Source organism: Lissotriton vulgaris, chromosome 5 (assembly GCF_964263255.1).
Source record: "Lissotriton vulgaris chromosome 5, aLisVul1.2, whole genome shotgun sequence".
In the NCBI taxonomy this organism is placed as follows: domain Eukaryota; kingdom Metazoa; phylum Chordata; class Amphibia; order Caudata; family Salamandridae; genus Lissotriton; species Lissotriton vulgaris.
The window spans coordinates 1,550,859,104-1,550,881,162 of NC_141693.1; the positions used below are offsets into that span (position 1 = coordinate 1,550,859,104).

A 22,059-nucleotide genomic window follows, 5' to 3' on the forward strand; every position below is an offset into this window, starting at 1 on the left:
CTGCGAGAAAGCAGTGGGGCGACACTCCTCCACCCACATGGAGGAGCCGCCCCTGCTTTAATCCTGATGATCACCTTCCTCAAAGCCCCCTCCCTCATATAGGTAGCAATCACTACAGGGGTATACATTAAAATCCCCTAGTATTATCATAACAGTATGAACACTTAGTCGACCATGGCAGAAAGAATGTAAAATAATACCAAGAGACCATCACATTCTCGGATACCCTCCCCTGTATTGCATTAACATTTAGCCACAAAATCCTAGTGGTGTTCATAAAAGAAAGAATATGGTAAAAGATACCCTCTATCTCCTCCACTTTATAAATTAAATCTACTTTAACAAAAGAAACAAGGCCCCCACTGGGTGAGGGGGAGGCAATTATTGAAAATGCTACATAACAAATCCCACCCCATGCCTCTTGAAAGGCTATAAGATCAAATGGGGCAAGGGACTTGGTCCAGTTAGGTTCTTGAAGCTTCTCCCACAAGCCCACTACATTCTACGACATAGCCTGGTGTACTCTTATGAATAACAGTTATAGAGTGCTCCATCCCCAGTCAGTCTTGGTCATTCAGACCGGCCAGGGGTCCATAACGATTGGGCTAGGTAAAGTATGAGTTACAAAGTTTGCAACATCATTTCTAATAGGAGAGCCCTGTAGACGTCTCTAGAAGAAACCTCCCGGATGGATGGCCTAACGGGCGCAAGGTCCCTTCTAGTTGGACCCCTGAATAAGTCTCCTGGGGAGACCCCTGACAAGACAACCCTAGGGACACTGATTTATAGAAATAACCCAGGATAACAACTATGATACCACTGGGAGATGCTGAGTCTGACCCAAGTTTAGTTAACATAAATACTGCCCTGAAGTTGTTGGCAGAGTTTATTCCAACACAATCATGCTTGTTATACATTATACTGGTCTCGCAATACTCCCTTATAAGTTATCATAACTTGTAATGAAATCGATTTTCCTCCATCATGATTGTTTCTATGGAAGACCAGAGCTAAATTTCTTTTGAAATATGCAGACTAAATACCGTGTTGAGAGTACCGTTCTGTCAGGATGGACCATAGAGTTTATATGAAGGCACCATTTTCATGCAGGAAAAGCCATTTTAAACTGCCAAAGTAACATATGGTGGTCTTCCTTGTTGTAAGTTTATGTGGATACTTGAGACTGAGCTACCACAGCAAACATATATTTACTGGACGTTTATAGACATCTATACTAAAATCATGGAGGTCAATCTTTTAGATTACTTTTGCCTGTATGATAACACTTTAAGTATCTACAAGGATGAATACTATTAAAATTGCAATAATTGGAGAAAGTAATTTCTTTTGTCACATAGTTTTGAAGATGGTACACATTAACAGGAAATCCGGAGAAAGTAATTTCTTTTGACACATAGTTTTGAAGATGGTACACAGTAACAGGAAATCAGTTGGAGCAGCATACTGCTATAGGAAGTATGAATAAAGGTTCACTTATTCATAAACAAAGATACATTTAATAGACCTGTCATTTACTGTTTGATTAAATTTGCTATTGAGTTAATAGACGACAGTGCAGCACCTACATCTTATCTGCTATTGTGATTGCGAAGGGAATATTGCAATACAGTGACGTGTATATGAAATATCAATATCTGTCAAATGTGTAGGTGTTGGCACAGCACAAATACGGTGAGAAGAGTAAGAGTATTCAGAAATGACAGAATAAACTAATTATGGTATCCCAAAATTGCATTTTACTGATAGATGTTTTGTTTGATTTAATTTCATAATGAGGTTCCTAAACTTTCTTTTATTTCTGTTTGTTTATAAAGTTTTAATGAAATAGTTGTGCCCTCAGGAAATATTGAATTGCAAAACATGTGTTTATCCTCACAGGGAGAAATCATGTTGAGAATGCACTATTTGAAGAAATCCGTACCTTTTGCCATTTAAATTATAAAGATGGTGCACATTCATTGGATATTCATTTGAGAGGCATACATTTACATTAACGACTTGCTGATTAAACTGATAAAATATTTTTGTCATGAAATAGCAATTAGATTACTAATCACATGTTGGCCAAGAGGCAACTTTTGACAAATCATGCATAATAACATTTGACCAAGTGGCATGAATTTTGTATCTATAATTTGTGATTCTGAGCGTATATTTTCAAGGTAGAAGAAGCAGAGCAAGCTGAAACATTGAGAATTATCATTGATAGAGCGCACTCAAAAAACTTTCTAGAACCACGAGTCACATATACTGGTCTATATATTGGACAAGCGAATGAGATGGTTGTTTAAGACCTCAATCATGTTGCAATTTTGATTCAAACATTAACTACTTAAGCTCCGACGTACTGAAAGCACATACTTATGAGTAAATAAAGAATTCTGACAAGTCTGAATGTGACCAAAGAATGCTATCTAATTTCCTTTTTATGGGCTTTGTTTTGTTTGTTGACACATGGCAGCAGATACTCAGTTGCTTTGTGTGGTCAGTCATTATATAATTTCCTTCTGAAGATACTAGAGTAAGTTCTCAAGATATTTGTTCTGTGAAAGTACTGAAAAAAGTGTTTAAGGTATTATTTGCACGCCTTTAAAGGTATATGAAAAACTCACATTTTTTAAATCATGGTCTTACTGTTTAATGATTTTCATTCTCATTACTGTTTCTTTTGTCATAACCCTACAGAGCCGAGAAAGAGTGGGGAGATGGGATAAGGGGCTTGTCTCTCAGTGCTGCCCGCTTTGCTTTACTGCGGCTTGAGGAAGGACCACCGCACACCAAGAACTGGAGGTGAGAGACCGAAATCCTTTGCAGAAGTCTTTCATTGTGGCACCCTTGCCATTGCAATCCATCAGACGTGGATTGTAACTTACTACACATTTAAGCAGAGAGGGTCACTCCATCCTGAAGAATGTGACTGACACCTCATTAGATGGTTGATTAGGCAGAAACATATCGACCTCCGCTAGTGGGTAGAATTAACCCCCACTTTTGATTTATCCTACCACTGCAGGACACAATGAATACAGATAGTCCACCTAGGAGGTGGATATAACATACACACAAGCTTCCTCTCTGCACATTACCTTCACACTTATACTGATCAAAGTTTCATAGCAGTAAAATCATTTAAATAGTACACCCACGTAAGCTTCCCAATTACTTGGTGGATAGTAGCTTGCACCTTGATTCGTTGAACTGGTGCTAGGAGGGGCCCGAGGATGAAGCATGCCACCTTTTAGGTGAATGAGGGCGTTCGTTGTGAAACTTGGAAGGACCTTTACCAGTCGTATTCCTCCCTACAGTTGTTTGGCAGTCAGTTCTATTGTGTTTCCATGCTTCTAATTTACATACAATTAGTTACTTATTGGCAGACTTATTAGGGAGTTTTAATATTGTAATATTTAGCCTACCCACTGTTCATGGACATTACCCGGAACATAAGTAATTCTCACAGGCTGTAAGATGGTAGGCGCGTGGAGCACATGCGCAGCAGCGACAGAACCATTGAAGATGAGAGTGCCAGTGCTCAAAAGCATTTCATCAGTTATTTTACCAAGCTCTGACCCTAGAAGTCTGTGACCCAAGATCATACCCAAAAGGGCTATTCACAAAGGTCAGATCCAAAGACCTGTTGCCAAAGTCGACACAAGTCCAAATAGTAGTCCAAGGTCTCAAACACAGGAACAGTTTGAATCCCACCCTGAGAGAAGTTTTTATGGTGGTGCTTAACGTTAATGATCAAAATCTACTGTCTCCCTTTTCTTGCATGTCTGCCTTGCTGCTCTTCTACAGTCACTGTGCCAGCCAGTGTATGCTAGATTTGTTCCCTGTTTCTGGATTCATATACACTTCAGTGGAGCAGAAATTATTCTTGTTTCTGAATTTGTACGCACTTCAGTAGAGCAGGAACGATTCTTTGTGTTTAATTTCCCTGGATTAGGACAGTTCAATAAGTCATCCTGTTGCCCAAAACAGTAGACCAATACATCTGATAGAACACCCCATAACAAATGGTACGTACAGTGACAAATCAAGCAGCCTCAAGGTGTATCAGTACCTACCAACCACAGTCACTGGCACAAATTAAGCACAGCCAGTCACGCCACTAAACTGCTTTCCTGTGAACTACATCTTGTCTTACTATGGGCAGTTACAGGCTGCACCTCTGGCTGTGTGTCATTCCAGAAGTGACTGAGCTGTTTGCCCTGCATGGTGGTGCTCTGCCCCTACCCTAGTTCCCCCAAGTCGGAAGTGACCAAGGAGTATTTTTTTTCCACCTTACTTGCACCTTTGGTAAGCCATGTACTTCAGGCATGGTTCAGAAAAACAAACTCCCAGCAGACTTGGTCACGGAAATATGGTCCAATATCCATCAGCCGCCCTGGTGTGTGCTGGTGCCAAGAGACACAAAAACACAAGCAGTTGCTACAGAACTCATTCTACTTTCTATCCAATCAGGCATGCAGCATGTAAGCCCAAACTGAGAACCAGCCACACACTTTCACCCTTTTTAGGAGAGTGAGACTGAAGCACAGACACTGAGATGACAGCTGGAAGGCCTGGATACAGTTACTGGCAGCTCTGCCGGGAGGTAAAAGTGTTCGTAGCCAATAGGATAATAATAAAGCATATATGCAGTTAAGATGGGAAACAGGCGCCGCAACTGGGGAGAGGAATGAGACTACACACACAGAGTGGCAGGAGGGTCGTCATTGACAACGGGATCTGCACAAGAAGAGGGTATAAATATAACTTCTGGTGGTTACTTCTAACCACAGATTACTTATCTTGTGAATATTTCCCAGGCATCAGAGGGATCTGGTGACTTTTCAGCAGTGCCTTTGTATACCGTTAGGTGGCATCATCAGGTATATGTGGTTAGAACTACTGGTGAGGTAAATGCCTGAAAAGTAATACATATAAATATTTATCCACCAGAAAGGGTTTTACTGAAGGCAAATAACGTGTTCTTCAAACCCTTCAGAGGGTGAGGAAGAGAAGCAGTGACCCAAGGGCAGGGTATTGTCGCTTTGGATGCATTACTTTATAATCCGCATCCATTAGTGGATCCTAGACAGCCGTCTGTGTTTGTGCCAGCTGTATGTTGAGCATGAACAAGTAAGACTAAAAAAAACTGAGAAAAAAAAGCGCATACTAGATGATGAATGAGGATGATTGGGAAATGGTATGAGGAGAATACATTAGAACAAGTGCGTGTAAACCTGGTGGGTTGGGCCAGCTAGGTGTACATCCACAAAAGGAAAGTTGACATCATATCAAATTTGACCTTGGACATATTCCTATTCTGAGAACATCCATTTCACATGTTAAGATCATGCCTATGAATGCATATTGAAGCAGAGAAATATAATGTTCTTTTTATAAATTGTTTTGGGTCGTGGGGCAATTATATGCCCCTCCTTTACTTCTGTTTGCAGTGGGCAGCCTGCATTGCTACAGGAAAAAATGATATATTGATAGTAGGGAAAGAGATCTCACATAGAATTGCAATGGTTTGATCTAGAGGTACCATTACAAATTATAACTTTATAGAATGAGGGTCACTGCAGGTATCAAAGAATTGTTCACATGGGTAGCCCCTTTCCCCCCACATATGTGCAGAGAATATTCAGTAAAGTTAAATGCACTTTGTATATGTATGGGAATTTAGTGAGCATAAAGCTAACTATAGCTGTGGTGTGGTCGGTGAGAACCTTCATTAGCAGGGGTCCGTTGAGTAGTGGGCAGGCATAGGGGAGGGGCCAGGATGGGCAGTTCTTCAGAAACTTTGGCCATCAAGAACTTATTGTTCAGGAATGCTAGAAAGAGAAGGATCTTCAGCTGTTTTCTGCAGCAGAGAATGGATGGGTCTCGGCATACTTAACTAGGAGGTCATTTTGTACCCCTTGAGTGTGGTGCAAGGAGGCATGACATACTACTTTTTACTGCATTTGCTGCTACTTAATCGACTGATGCTGGTGCTGCATGTTTTGTGGTGTTCTCTAGATGTCTTGAATTCGGATTCCAGGTAAGATGGTGTACCATCATTGACTATTATGATGCAGCTGGCCTTGAAGTGGGCGGGTGATGGGAGCCGACAGAAAACTCTGAATGTACATGCTCACAATTATATCATCACTTGTGACCACTTGCAGGTCAATTGCAAGAACTATATAATCTGTTTGAGTAGCTTTATTTGTGGTGCTTGCTTTAGATCTAAAGATCCTTCCTATTGCTGTGAACCTTTCAATGAAAAACGGGTGATTAGTGGGGTTTATTTATCTGCACAACATATCAACATTTCCTTAATGTGTTTATACCTTCAGGAGCTATCTACATCAGTTCTGTATCAACCCATCTCTGCTTTGCCTAACTCTGCTTTACCTCTGCAGGCCGCAGCTCCTGGTGATGCTGAAGCTGGATGAGGACCTCCACGTGAAGCATCCTCGTCTGCTGACTTTTGCCTCTCAGCTCAAGGCTGGAAAAGGGCTCACTATTGTCGCCTCTGTACTTGTAGGCAACTTCCTGGAGAACTATGGAGAGTTCCTGGCAGCTGAGCAGGTCAGTTGTCAAGGGGACCCCATGTCTCCTATGAAGTTATTTTGTATAGGGGTGCGATATACAAAAGAAGCAACAATATTAGTGGTACTTAAAGTTCTTTTAAAATTGAGTGGATGTGACATCTTGTTAGGCACCAACTTTGTCTCGCTGACTTCTATGATGGTCAATAAGGATAGAAAGAGGCAACGGTTGAGATCATACTAGTGAATTGCTACAATAATTGGATAAGATATGCAGCGCTTGGCTCCTCATCAACAGGGAAGATGTGTTGAGAGGGGCACACATTTGCCTCGTGAGTTAGCTTCCAACAACAGAACCAGCATTCTGTGTTTAAGGGCAGAGGTACTGGAAAAGAGCATGGTGTAACTTGGAGGGTGGAAACAGCAAGTTCATTAAACGGATTGTAGACTAATAGTAAAGAAGGAGGGATCTTTAGGGAGAGGTGAAAGAAATTACCATAGCGGAAGAGAAGTGAACATGTAAAAAGTGTTTTGAAAAATATGTGATGGGTTTTAGTTTGTGACAGGGTCAGTTTAGAGGATTTCTTGGTTACATCCAGGAGGGAAGTGCACAGAATAGAGTTTTATTCCCCATCTATACATGTGAGTGGAAAATCACTCCCTCAACCGCTAGTTAATGGTTTGATACGGGGCATTGTTTCTCCTTACTAGTACAGTGCAACACTACTTCACTGACACTTAATAGCTTTACTATGTTCACCTGTGGGTGTGTTGTTCTTAATATAAATACCTTATATTTCTCCAGTACTGGATCTTTCATGCATTTTGACATGCTTGAATCATTCCCCATCGTCAGGATGGGAATCCCCAGTGATATTAAATAGCAGCAAACAGTGTTAAAACAGCCTTCAGCCTCATCAACAGTGTTTTTAGTAGCTTATCCACATCATTTGACCCACCTGAACTTGGCCAATGAGTTGGAAGTGCTGAGGTTTCACTCTCTCACTAGAGGCCACCATAATCAGATTTCTTCTGTCATTTATGCTGTCATCAGACTGTTAGATGTTATCTGATAGAGAGAGACTTCTAGCCTCAGATTCCTCACCTTGGAATTATCCCAGGGCCTCAGTCTGGTTCTGGAAAATTTTGGTGCACAATCCCCCTGTCTGCTGGTAGGTGGCAGTGATCGGCTCCGTGTGGCATCATCGGCGTCGTGTGCACCGAAAGGGACATGGGCGGTGCTTATATAAGCGACACCCCAGCGCGCTGATGTCAGTTCTTTTCTTTCTGCCCTAGTCAGCGCAGTTACAAATAGATCTACCCCCTCAGTCACTTTTTGACTAGCCTTTTTTTAACTTTTGTCTAACTCTTTTGAAAGAATCTTCTCCTGGTGTGACATGGATGTCAACTTGGAATTCCGACTTCAAGTACTGCAGCGCCTGTCACTGATCATGTCTGTGATGGAACTCCACCTTGTTTGCTGCAGGTTCCGCAAACTCAACCATGACATGAAGACCTACTTTGACTGTTGCACAATTAATCCGAGGTCCTGATGGACAAGTCCCTTAATCTCCTGGTGGTTCATCGTGTGATGCCCTATAGTCTTGATCCCGGCTGAGAGCAAGGTCTCTGGTTTGGTTGCAGAGCCCAATATCTTCATTGCACTCAGTCATCTGGTCACTCTGGTAAGTCCCACTGCAAGAAAAAGAGTAAGAAGTCGAAGAGATCTTCGACTTCATCTTGTCCGACGAGATGAAGGAGAGTCGACATTCGCGGTCTAGCTCTGCGGTTGAGCCAGTGCTGAGCTGGCTACGCCCGTCCTCGAGTTTCTGGAAGCCGTAGCTACCCCCGCTCACATTCAGGAGTTTTATAAGGCCACGGTTGAGTGGCCCACTACTGCTGGAGCGCCTTTGGGCCCGCTGGTTTGGGAGGAGTCCTTGCAGGATCAATGCCGGCAGCTCGCCCCCTTCACTGTTTGAGCCCTTTGGATCCACAGATGGATCTGGACTGATGCCAATCGTACCTTCCCCTTTGCCGATGCAGATGTTCACCTGCGGCACTGCCGCCATTCTGATACCCAACTCCGAAACAGAGACAGAGGGACGTCCTCCAATGCAGACTCTGGTGCCGACTGGAGCCATGCCTTCCAGGCCAGAGCCTGTGCTCTACTCTATGGCCTGGGACACAGGGAGTATTGGAGGGGGGATCTCTGGACCCTGAAGAATACCAGCTTTTTGACCCAAACATGGAATGGTTTGAGGACTTGGTGGACACCAGTGGACTTGGTGGAAGCCAGTGGACTGGCTACTTCTCCAGATACTGGCATGCCCCCCCCCCCCACATTGGCTACAGAGTAAGGAGCATCCTTACCAATGAAGGGGAGAAGGGCAACAGAGGTCCTGGGCCTTAGCCTGCCCTCTGTGACAGCCAAGACTAACGTCTTGACAGTGGTTCTTAAGCTGGAAGTGACCCCATTAGAACTGCTTCTCCCATTCAATTAATACCTTAGACATCTTACAGACAACCAGCTTGGTTCAAACCCAGCTAAGGGCCTCCTGTGAACAGGCCAATTGCCGGGCACTACCGCCCCACCCTAGGGGATGCCAATTTCCTCACTCAACACCCTACCTCGGAGAGGTTGGTGGTCCAAACCTGTACTTTCCATGTAAATCCTTGTTGATTCCCTACCACCCCACCAGATAAGGAATCCAAGAGGTTGAACACCTTAGAGAAGAAGTTTTCTTCCGCCAGCCTTGTACTGCGGTCCGTGAACACTGTGTGCCTTTTGGACCGTTCCTCCCATGCTCTATGGGATTCGGTTGCGCAGGCATTGCCCATGATCCCGGAAGAGGCCCAGGCCATATTCTTCCAGGCTGTTGCTGATGCGAGAAACGCAGCTAAGTTGTTGCTCAGATGTTAATTGGATACCACTGACTCGCTGGGCAGAGCGGTTTCATCAATGTTGGCCTTACAGCACTACCCCTGGCTTTTCACCGGATGCCCAACCATCACTTATAAACATGCCCTTTGTTGGCTCCTGCCTCTTCGGAGACAAGCTGGATTCAGCGCTGGAACGCTGTAAGGACAGCAGGGCTACAGTAGGGTCCTTGGACCTATCCATGGCCTCTTGCCACCCCCAATTCACCTTTCGCTCCTTTTGTGCCCATGGAAGGAACTTCCAGCCGCGTCTACCCACCATGGCGCGTTAGCTTTCCCAGCATCTGTGTGGCCGAGGACGTGATACCTACAGACTCCCATGGGTCGGGCAGCCAGAGGTTGGGTCATTCAGTCACCCCCCTCAGGTGCCTCCAAACCCTTATAGTCTGCCCTCTTACCATTATGGGCATGCAGTGGGTTGCAGAATATGCCATCACCTGCTCCACTGGAGGTCTATAATATCAGACCAAGGGGTTCGCCAAATTTAAGAGCGAGGATACTCCCTCCCCTTCATCTCTACCCCTCCACTAATGCCAGCTGCTTACGACAGGCTGACGAAGGACCATCTCTCCTTGCTTCACTAGGAAGAGATGGCTCTCTTGTTCAATGGAACCATCAAAAGGGTGCAGACGCCAGAAGTAGGTCTTGGTTGCTATTCCTGCTACTTTCTGGTGCCCCGGAAGGATTGAGGCCTTTGTCCTATCCTAGACCTGCACCCTCTCAATTTCTTCCTCAAGAAGGAGAAGTTCACAATGCACATACTCGCTCAAGTCCCATCTTCCCTGGAACTAGGAGACTGGATGGTAGCGTTGGACTTCCAGGATGCATATTTCCACATTCCTGCTCTGTCTGCCCATAGGCCTTGCTTGATGTTCACGGTGGGCCACAAGCACTTTCAGCTCGCTGTGCTTCCTTATGGCCTTACCCCCCTTGGATGTTCACCCAGGGGATGGAGGTGGTTGCAACTCCTCTGCGGAGATCAGGGGTGCCAGTCTTCCCCTGTCTTTGGCGAGTGGCTGATGAAGGCGAGCTTGCCCCAGGCTTTCGTCTCGGACCTCCTGCATTCACTGGGGCTCACTATCAACATGCAGAAGTCTCACCTGACTACCTCTCAGATGCCCCCTTTCATTTGAGCTGTTCGGGACATGGTGCAGTTCCGAACTTATCTTCCTGAACGGTGAGTCCAATATATCCAGGCTATGAGACTGATGTTTCAGCCTCTATACTGAATTTCGGTGACACTGACTGTGAGGCTGCTGGACCTCATGGCCTCCTGCATCCTGCTCATGACACATACCCGCTGGCATATGCAGGCTCTGCAATGGTACCTAAGGTTCCAGTGGGCTCAGCATCATGGGAATATGTAGTCATACATTTACTTATTATATAAAAAGACTCAGTTTCTGTATTATGAAGTATTGTTCTAAATACACAGGCCTCACAAATTAGTAGGAACCGTATAACAGGTTAACACTGAGCAAGTAGCTGCCATCAATGACAGGCCCCTCATTGACGATGATATTGTCAACACCACCATCGGTGACCCCTTCTACATAGACTATGTATCTACTGTTGATGGAAGTAACCACTTAGTTGACAGCAACCCCGTAAACGACTGCCATTCCCTTTCAGCCCTTAACTTTCTTGCTTTTGAAGATTTCTACACACCCTCCATTGCACTCAGAGCCTGGAAATCATTAACTGACATCAGACTTAGCCTACATTGTTGGGCTGTTATCTGTATCTACATACCTGACTTTTAGTAGAAACCATATGAGGAATAATGCCAACAGGAGTATCACTATCACCCTCAGATCTTTGCAGGCCACTCAAGCGGTTATGATCAGCTTTACAAATGACGTAGCTGAGTTAACGCAATTAATACACAGGTACCTTTGCCATTCATGGCTATGTTGCTACAGACGATTGGCCTAGTCCAGAGGTTACCACCACCGCAGCCTTATTCTCAACCACAGACAGCATCATTACTTAATAACTCTGTGCCACCACCCCTCCTCCCTGAATGCCAACACCCCCATCTTCTCTGCAGCCAGTAAACTCTCTCTCATTGCCCCTGCCTCTTCCCATGGGGCCAGATCCATTTCTAGGTCCCATTCCACCGAAACCTAGGGACATAGGGGAACAAAACACATCTGTCTCTTATTGCATGTGAGATCTGTTCTGGATGATGATGGACATGCTAATGAATTCTGAAAGAAACACGTTAGTATTAGATTCCTTACCTTAGAATATCCCCAGGCGTCAGACTGGATCCGAATTTTTTTTGCGTAGCAATACCCCTGCGCGTCGTTAGGCGTCGTCTCTGGCTCCGCGTCCGTCGTCGGCGTCGGAATGACGTCGTCGGAGTACTTAGACGCCGCCCATGCGCGCTGACGTCAGTTCTTCTTTTTTCCGCGCCAGCTAGCGCAGATCCGGAGAATCTCTACCCCTTAGTCACTTTTTGACTAAAACTTTTTTGATCATTTTTTATCTTCTTCGAGTCGCTCTCGACTCTTCAGGTGCCGGTAGGGATGCCCGGGTTCAAACCCTGCTCGAAGTGTAGTCGACTTATGTCGAGTACCGACCCCCATCGCCGATGTCTGCAGTGCCTAGCCCTCGACCACGACAATCGTTCCGGCTCTGTCGAGCTCTGACGTCGAAGGCTAGGCGGGAGCGGTCCCGCAAGCGGCTCGAGCTCCGGCAGTCGGCCCGCGCCATTCGAGGTCCCGGTGCCATGGGAGGTCGAGGGATCGGTCGCAGGGACGGAGCCCTCGCAGCTCCGGAAGTCGGCATCGGTCTTCTGGTTCCTCCTCAGGTAAGAGGCACGAGAGGTCGGAGCGGCGTCATCGCTCCTCCAACCGCCCCCGACGCTCGCCCGACGTGGCCGGGGTTTTGGGTGGCACCACCCACGCGGCTCCACAGCAGTCGCTAGCGCCGCATCCTACCCCACACCTTCGGGTCCCTGAACAGGGTGCGACGCCGGAGGAGAAAGAGCGGTACCTCATGGCCATGAGGTCGCTCTCTTCTCCACCGGACCCCACGGCACCTTCGGGCCCAGTGGGTCCGGCTCCGGGGCCTGGTGGGTCGCGTGTTTCGGCACTGATGCCGCAGACGGATTCGGCCTCGGCGCCGCCGGCGACTTCGGTCCCGGCGCCGCAGGCCCCGACCGGATCCGGGTCGACGCCGGTCGACCTTACGACCTCACCGGCACCGCCCCCAAAGGTGTCACCACCGGCGCCGACTTCGGCAGACGCCGGCCCCAGTTCTTCTGTCAATCCTGTTCAGCCGTCGACACGGCCCCGTTGGGCGCCGTACGAGACGGCTTTGGGTACATTCTACTTTAATGAACCGGCCCCAATTGTTGATCCTGGCTACCAGGCATTGGGTGACGAAGAGGACTGGGAGGGGTCTGAGGACCCTCTGACACAGGAGTGTCAGGACCAAGCGGACTGGACAGAGGAGCTTGGAGAAGCCAGCGGCCTGGATCTCTCTCCGGACACTGGTTTTGTCTCCCCTCCAACCGTGGCTACGGAGGAGGGGGCAGCCTATAGCGTAGTTCTGATGCGGGCGGCTAAGGCCTTAAACCTTACGCTCCCCTCAGCGGCCATGAGGACTAATCTCCTCACCGAGGTCCTCAAACCGCAGTCAAGCTCAGTCGAGCCTCTGCTGCCGTTCAATGAGGCCTTATGTGACGTTCTGCTGGGCACCTGGTCCAAGCCCGCCTCAGGACAGCCTGTGGACAGGAACGTGGCCAGACGCTACCGCCCGGCTCCGGGTGACCCAAGCTTCCTGTCGACCCATCCAACCCCTGAGAGCCTGGTTATCCAGGCCTCTAACTCCCAGACCGCTTTCCCGTCGGCCCCTCCCGACAGGGAATCCAAGAGGTTTGAACACTTTGGCAAGAAAGTGTTCTCGTCCCTTAGTCTGGGACTGCGGTCAGTCAACACCGCATGCCTCTTGGGCCGCTACACCCACACCCTGTGGGACACGGTTGCGGACGTGCTGCCACAATGCCCTGAGGAGGTCAGGACTAAACTTGCCCAAACCCTAGCGGAGGGTCGAGATGCGGCACAGTACTCTATCCGGTGCGGACTGGATACCACCGATACGCTAGGCAGAGCGATGGCCACGACAGTGGCGGTCAGACGCCACGCCTGGCTACGGTGCGCCAATTTTTCGGCCGATGTCCAGGCCACGCTTCTGGACATGCCGTTTGATGGCCGTCGCCTGTTTGGCGACCAGACAGACCATGCGCTTGAGCGCTTTAAGGACTCCAGGGCTATGGCCAAGTCCTTGGGCCTCTCGGCCCCGCGCCAGCAAATGGGTGCCTTTTGCTCCTTTCGTGGCCAAGGAAGGGGCGCCCCCATACGGACCTTCAGCCACACGCCGCAGCAGAGTGTCCAGCACGGTGGCGGCCGTGGGAACCGCCGGGGAGGCGGTCGGGGTCCAAGGCGAGGCCAGTCCGCACCCGCTCCCGCAGCACCCGCCTCAAAACCTTCCTAGTCCGAGTTTTCAGGCCCATGTGACGCCAGTGGGGGGCAGGGTCCGCCATCACCTCTTCCACTGGCGCACAGTCACATCGGACAGGTGGGTGCTGCAAATCGCCCAAAGTGGCTACTCCCTCCTCTTCGAGTCGACCCCTCCAGCCATGCCACCGCAGTACCACCGCGTGTCGGGGGGACCACTTGCAACTTCTGCAGGAGGAAGTTACGGCCCTCTTGGCCAAGGGGGCCCTCGAGCGCGTTCCTGGGCCAGAAGTAGGGTGTGGTTGCTACTCCCACTACTTTCTGGTACCCAAGAAGGGCAAAGGGGGCCTCCGCCCTATCTTGGACCTACGGAGCGTCAACGGCTTCCTCTGGAAGGAGAAGTTCAAAATGTTGACTTTAGCTCAAGTCTTGGCTGCCCTAGACCCGCAAGACTGGATGGTGGCGTTGGACTTGCATGACGCCTACTTTAACATCCCCGTCCTGCCGGCCCACCGACGTTACCTGCGGTTCACGGTAGGCCTCGAGCATTTTCAGTTCACCGTGCTCCCCTTTGGCCTTACCAGCGCCCCACGGGTGTTCACGAAAGTGATGGCGGTGGTCGCAGCTCATCTGCGCAGGTTAGGGTTTTCAGTCTTCTCCCTACCTCGACGACTGGTTGTTGAAGGCGGGCTCGCCCCAAACAGTCGTCAACCACCTCCAGATTACGGCGGATCTCCTGCACCTGCTGGGGTTTTTCCATCAACGTGCCGAAATCACACCTGTGCCCCTCCCAAAAGCTCCTCTTCATCGGAGCTGTTCTGGACTCGGCGCAGTTTCGGGTTTATCCTCCCGAGCAGCGAGTCCGGGATATTCAGGCTTTTATTCCCATCTTCCAGCCGTTATCCCGGGTTTCGGTCAGGTTGACACTGCGGCTCCTGGGGCTGATGGCTTCCTGCATCCTTCTGGTGCATCACGCCCGGTGGCGGATGCGGGCTCTGCAGTGGGACCTGAAGTTTCAGTGGGCCCAGCATCAGGGCAACCTGTCCGACCATGTCCTGATCTCGGAGGACGCTGCGAGACAGTTGCAGTGGTGGCTCACGGACTGCGATTGGGTCAACGGCAGATCCCTCTCCCTTCCCCAAACGGAGCACGTAGTTGTGACGGACGCGTCCCTCCAGGGCTGGGGAGGCCACATGGGAGAGGCGGAGATCAGAGGCCTCTGGTCTCCGGCGGAGTCCCAGCTCCATATCAACCTTCTGGAGCTGAGGGCGATTCGTCTAGCATTCGTGTGGTGCAGGTGTTCACGGACAACACTACCGCCATGTGGTACTGCAACAAACAGGGCGGTATGGGGTCTTGGACCCTCTGTCAAGAGGCTCTGCGGCTCTGGCAGTGGCTGGAACATCAGAACGTGACCCTGGTGGTTCACCACCTGGCGGGTTCTCTGAACGCCAGGGCAGACGAACTCAGCCGACGGTGCTCGATGGATCACAGATGGCGTCTGAACTCGGACGTGGCGCAAGGCATCTTTCTGCAGTGGGGAGAGCCTTGGTTAGATCTATTCGCCACCAAAGAGAACGTGCAATGTCATCAGTTCTGCGCGTTGGAATTTCCAAGGCGGCACTCGCTCGGCGACGCATTTCGTCGCGAGTGGAGTTGCGGTCTGTTATACGCCTTTCCGCCTATACCACTTCTGCCCAGAGTGCTGAAGAAGATCAGGCGCGACTGGGCCCAGGTCATCCTTGTGGCTCCGGACTGGGCTCGAAGGTTCTGGTATCCCGAGCCACTCAACATGTCAGTCGGTCCCCCGATCCGTCTGCCTCTTCAGGAGGACCTTCTGTCGCAGCAGCAGGGGTCGGTCCTCCACCCGAACCTGTCCAGTCTCCACCTCCATGCTTGGAGATTGAGCGGCGGCAGTTGAGGCCATTTGACTTGCCTCCTGAAGTTTGTAATGTTATTCTGGCAGCCAGGCGTCCCTCCACTAAGTCGGTATACGCCTGCCGGTGGAACAAATTTGTGGCATGGTGCACAGCAAAGTCTGTGGATCCCCTTTCTGCCCCTCTTTCTGAAGTTCTTCTCTTCCTTCTTTCTCTTGCCCAGCAGGGCTCTGCTCTGGGCACTCTCAAGGGCTACCTTTCTGCCCTTTCGACCTTCCTAAGGCTCCCTGATCAACCTTCTTTGTTTAAGTCCCCTATAGTAACTCGTTTTCTGAAGGGCATCACGCACATGTTTCCACCTGTCCCTTTTGTGATGCCTCAGTGGGACTTGAACCTAGTTCTTACTTTCCTGATGTGCGCTCCCTTTGAGCCTCTTCACTCTTGTCCTCTCCGTCTTCTCACCTTGAAGACAGCTTTCCTAGTTGCCATCACCTCTGCCAGAAGGGTGAGTGAGCTCCAGGCTCTATCTTGCAAACCTCCCTTCCTGTCTGTGCATCCTGACAAAGCATATGAATATATGAAAGATCCAATGCTCACCTGTAACTACAGTTTTCCAGCGTTGATATCTATATCTTCTATACTACTATTATAAAGAGAGAACTTGCACCTTTTGGCAAGGTAAACTCGGGAACTACAGCGCCAATCTACACACCCGATACATCTATGAAAATGTCAGGGTGTGTAGATGGACATAGGCTATATAAATTTAAAAAAAAAAGTAAATAAAAAAAATTAAGTTTGAAAACAAAGTAGTCCCCTGAAAGTAGCGCCGGCCGGGACCTAGCGCTGGCCGCGACGCGACGTGCGTGATGACCGCGACGTGCGTGATGACGAAGGAGGAGCAGTGGTGAGCAGCGGCACAGGTAAGGAAAGGGAAAGTTCAGTGAGAGACTGTGTGATGCAGGGGGAGGCAAGAAGGACCTTCGCAGTGCTATTAGCTGGAAGAGGCAGCAGTAAAGGAAAATGTAGGAGCGCGAGTGAGTCGGGGCGGGAGGGGGGCGGGAGTGAGTCGGGGCGGGAGGGAGGCCTGGTCCGTGTCCGTGCATGGGCATGCACGGACAATGTCGGGGCGGACGGGGGCCTGGGCGGGCGGTTGGCCCTGAAGCCTCATTGCCCCCAGGCAACACTGGGGCGTGCTGCTCATATTATATCTTCAAATGCAACCGTCCCTCCTACTTAGTTTGAGGCTCAATATTATGGTATGTACTCCTCACAAAATCTGAGCCATAGTGGTCTCTGGAGGAAGCAGGAGAGCTCCACAGTTTCAGCTCTTTGGCTGCAGTTCAGGTTGTTTTAAATAAAGTGGATGCAGTACTAAAACACTATGTTGAGGCCTATGGCCATTTTAACACTGTCGCTATTTAAAGTTACTAGGGATTCCCAGGCTGACAACGAGGAATGATTCAAGCAATGCAGGAAAACTGGAGTTACAAGTAGCCAATTCCTTTCAGGCTTCCCTAACGTGTTTTTATCCTTTATGATTTGTTTCAGACAATCAAGCATGTTATGGAGAAGGAAAAAACAAAGGGCTTCTGCCAGCTGGTAGTTGCACAGAAGTTGCGAGAAGGCCTTTCGCATCTCATCCAGTCCTGCGGTCTGGGCGGTATGAAGCACAATACAGTGCTCATGGGCTGGCCCAATGCATGGAGACAGAGCGAGGATGCCAGAGCCTACAAAACCTTTATCAGTAGGTATTCTTCCATATTGACATTGGTGTGTATAACACTGAATGACTTTTGACCTATATCACGACTCTTGTGAGCTCTCCTGCTGATCTTGAGCAGCTAGACCCAATCAAGAACTGTGGTCCATGGCAGAACAAGCTGATATTCTGCATTGTAGGATCTTGTTTGATAGCTATAAACAAAAGAATTATCCCACCCACCTGTCTAATACTAGAACACTTTCTACCAAAAATATAAGAATCAAAATAAATGGTAAAAACTGTATAAATGTAAGCGCATAACCATGTACTGCTGCCTATCCAAGATGTTTTTACCCAATTCTGGTGTTTTATTATAGCCTTATAGCACGCCGTAGAGGGCTATACCAGCTATTAAAGGCCCTCTCCAGCGTTAAAGGCCCCGAGCCGAAGGTGAGGGCCTTTAACAAGGGAGAGGGACTTTAATAGCGGTATAGCCCATCTACCAAGGGCTATAAGGCTATTAGAACATTCTGTCACTAGAGGACAGAATGTTCTAACAAAAAAACCAAAGCCTTTTGGGAGTGTGAGGGGATTGGAATGCCCTCAGGCTCCCTGAAGCCTTTGTTCACAGCCAGAGCTGTGAACAAAGAAACATTGGAATGTTGGAGCTCCAGGCTTATACCAGCCATTATAAGCCCGGAGCACTCCATTGTTTTCAATGGAGCTCCCAACATTCCAATGTTCTAACATTTTATAATGAGGTCTAATTGAAAACATTAATGCATAACATGAACTTGCAGAGTAACTACAGCCTTACTGCCCTGTGAGCCCGGAAAAATAAAATATCTGATTCAAGCCAAAAACAGACCGATGGACTGAACTCTGTGCTCTGGGTAACAATTAAGGCAATGCTCCCTTAAGGAGTTTACCAGTTACATCATGCCATGTACTGGCAGGAGGCTTAAAGCACCACTTATTTTTCCAGCTTCTAAAAGAATGATTCTGCAACGCACCAATTTTTAAACCTAAGTGTTTGCCCTCACTCAACATCTTCCTTATGCCATAGTTTTATTACAGAAATTCTGTAGATCTTGACAATCGCCAAATTGCATTTCTAGATGTTTTAGTAAGCATTAATGAGGCAACATTTTCAACCAGTGTCTTCAGAAAATCAACTGGTAGAAATAAGGGCTTGCACTACTCAACTTTCCACCCAGACTCCTTAAAAATACATCCCCTTCACTCTCAGTTTATATGTCTGAAGAGGATTTCTTCAGCGTCTGAACAATATCTGAATATACAGGAGGAATACAAGGTCAGATTCAGAGCCGGAGTACCCCGAGAAAGCATTGTAAATAAATCAGCGGAAAGGGCTCCGAATATTGAATTTACTTGTTAAAAAAGAACAAGCAACACTGCTAAAACCAGATTCTCATTCCTGTCTAAATTCCCTACAATTAATTTTGACATTAAAAGAATTATAAACAATGGGAAATTTTGCATTCAGAACAAGATTTTGTTAAATTATTCAGTGAGAAACTGATGTTTGCTTACCAAAGAGTTTAAAAATATCAAGGATACTCTCTCGGATTGTAATAAGAAATTACCAAACACAGTGGAACAGTCAGATGCAACTGTCGCATACATTGCTATAATGTAATTACAGGAAGTACAGTAGTACACCCTCAAAAAGGTCATAAGATTGTCTTACAACATTCAGCCACCTCTGATAGCATGAACTTCATTTATTGCTTGAAATGTCCCTATGGTTTACTTTGCTTCGGAAAAACTGAGCGGAAAATAAAAACTCAAATTACAGAATACAACAGTAATATTCAAAATCTCAACAAAAAATCAAGTGTGGCTACTCATTGGCAAGAATGGAAGCATAGTATTTCTCAACTAAAGTTCCAGGTTTCGGAATTGGTCACTTTGTTGTTGGAAGTTGACAATAACAAAAGACTTCTCAAAAGGGAGATAGTATGGATCAAATTATTGAACACTTACAGCCCTTGGGACTATATGAAAGGCCGAAAATGTTTTGTTATTTGTGATATTGGCCAGAGGGTGGGGTTACATTTATTTATCATCACAATGAAGGTGTGGGCATTGTTTTATTTTACCATACTTTTTTCTCCTTGTTTGTTTAGGTCTATTCATTAGTTTAGGTATGTGTAGAATATTAGCTGCCGGATGCGTAGTTTTGCATACACTGATCACCCAGTAACTACATAGACATTGATTTTATTTCTCATAACACTTCCAAGAAGTCTTTCAAATATCAAAATTCATAGGAGACGGGTGAAATGGACCTTTTTAAGATGTCACCGATTTTGATGACCAATCTTAACGGTGTCTTGTTTGAGTTGTTGTGAAAAGAGAACCGAAAAGCTTTTTAGTAGTGAAGGGTAGCTGTTAGTTTGAGGGTATTCTGATTCTTGGAGTAATCATATATTTCTTTGGTTCTACATAACACGTTTATGAAAGCATTTTTCAAAACCGGTCATGGGATAGCGGTAAAAAAAACGTTTCCGATGTGGCGCTGATTTTGGAGCACAGTTTTAACACATGTCTTTTTAGAAGAGAAATCTAGGTATTTAGGTAATGAATGGAACACAACATGTTTTGGAATTGAGGAGGCTTGTTTTTCTCTCGATAAGCACTTACTTGTTGTCTTTCCTAGCGTGAGGCTAATCGAGCACACACGTTTTTCAGTACTGTATGAACAATTTGTGTTTTTGTGAGAAATGAAACTACTGCACATGGTTATGTTTTTACTAATGACTATTATTTTCAATATTGATTCGGACGTTTACCTGTTAGCATGGGTTCACACATGTACACACATGTACACACTTGTGCAGTATGAAATTTGATGCACCAAATCTTAAGATAAATATTTGGTGCTAACTTTTTGGTACTTTCACGAACTGTGCCAGTTGCTCCAGTTTGTTATTAGGTCTCCCCTGGCATTAGCAGCGCATGCGCTGCTCTTGCCATGCGAGGACTTCTTGGAATCCATACGGTTCCAGAAGTTCTGTCTCCGCTTCGCCAGCAATTTTGATTCATGCGCGTCGTTTTTTCGGTCATGGATTATGCACAACACAGTGTAATGATTGCACCGGAGGCAATCATTTCACTGAGGGTTGCCACCCTGTCCGCTTTTGGTCCCGCCCACCAGCATTGGATATTTTACTTGCAATGGGAGAAAGTGTCTCTTAATTAGCCATAAGCACTTTTTTTTGGTATTACCGCGTTTATCTTCAACAAAGGCTGATGTGACTTTCATTTCTTTGGCGCGTCTTGTTTTTCAAAGAGCTTTCCCTGTCATGTGCTTTAACTAACTTGGGCCATCTGTTTTTTTTGTTTTTTTAATGAGATTTCACGGTTGTGCGCTTTAACTAACTTTATTGTTTGTGCTTTTTTTTTTTTTTAAGGGTGAAAAAAATAAAAAACTTTATTTTTTCAGCAGAATAAACAATACTTCCCCCCCCCCCCCCCCCAACATTGGCATCAAGGTATAGAAAAAACATGTGTACACAGTTCACACCCCCAGCACGGCTTCAACAGTTGCAGATAAAACAGGAGATGCAAGAATCAGATCCACGGGATACAGTGCAAGTACAGAAAAACTGACATAAGGAACATGTGCGTAGTCATCAGGGTAGTACCCCAGCCCCTACTCACCCTCCCCATCCCCCGCCACCCCTTCCTCAGGTTCCGATTCCTCGGACGAGAACAATGCAGCACTAGTAGCATCAGAGTCGCTGGCAGTCGACCCCCCCGCACACATCATGCGCCATGCAAGCAAGTCCTCCTGTAGCCGCTCATCCCTACGCGTATGTTGCATGTGCGTTTCTTCAGCCAATGTCCATTCCCCCACATCCCGAAGCCATAATGTCATATCTGGCGCCCTTTGTCCCATCCAGGTTATAGCCACCCGCCGTCTAGCCAGCACTAAGAGCAGCTGCAGCATTTTAAAGGACAGGTTCCTCTTCTTAGGTTTGGGGACTAGGGCTAACAAGCAATGGATCGGGGACAGGTCAAGACGCAGTCCCGTGACTCTCCGGATGTAGGCTACCACAACCCTCCAGAAGTCCCCGACTAGTGGGCACTCCCAAGCTAAATGGAGAAATCCGGCTCCTACTGAACCACACCGAGGACAAGCATCCGATTTATCCGGCGCAATGCGGCGCAGAGCAACTGGGGTTACGTAAGTGCGGTGCATGAAATTAAAATGGATTAATTTGAAACGTGCGTTACACGATACCTTCTTGGTGAGCGTCCCTATCCGCCCCCGCTGTCCCGGGTCCAAGGCAACCCCTAAGTCTGCCTCCCACGCCGCCCAGGACGGAGACACCGGAGGCGCCGAGTCGCATCTCATCGCTGTATATAAAAGCGTTATCAATCGCCGTCCCGCGCCGCACGATAGCACGATATTCAAAGTATGGGACACCTGGGGCGCCTCAGGGAACTGTGGCCACGTCGCTCTCGCCATGTCCCGCAGGCCTCCATAGTGAAGGTATTGG

General features: G+C 47.5%; 1 protein-coding gene across 4 annotated transcripts in view; it reads left to right on the plus strand.

Annotated features, from left to right (window-relative positions):
• Nucleotides 1-22,059, plus strand: part of SLC12A6 (solute carrier family 12 member 6) — a 734,261-nt gene that overhangs the window by 606,969 nt on the left and 105,233 nt on the right. For all 4 annotated transcript variants that reach the window (XM_086923612.1, XM_086923613.1, XM_086923614.1 and 1 more), the window contains 3 exons: nt 2,707-2,811; nt 6,417-6,585; nt 17,377-17,572. In XM_086923612.1, coding sequence (XP_086779738.1) covers nt 2,707-2,811; nt 6,417-6,585; nt 17,377-17,572 — 470 coding nt within the window. The remainder of the gene's footprint in view (nt 1-2,706; nt 2,812-6,416; nt 6,586-17,376; nt 17,573-22,059) is intronic.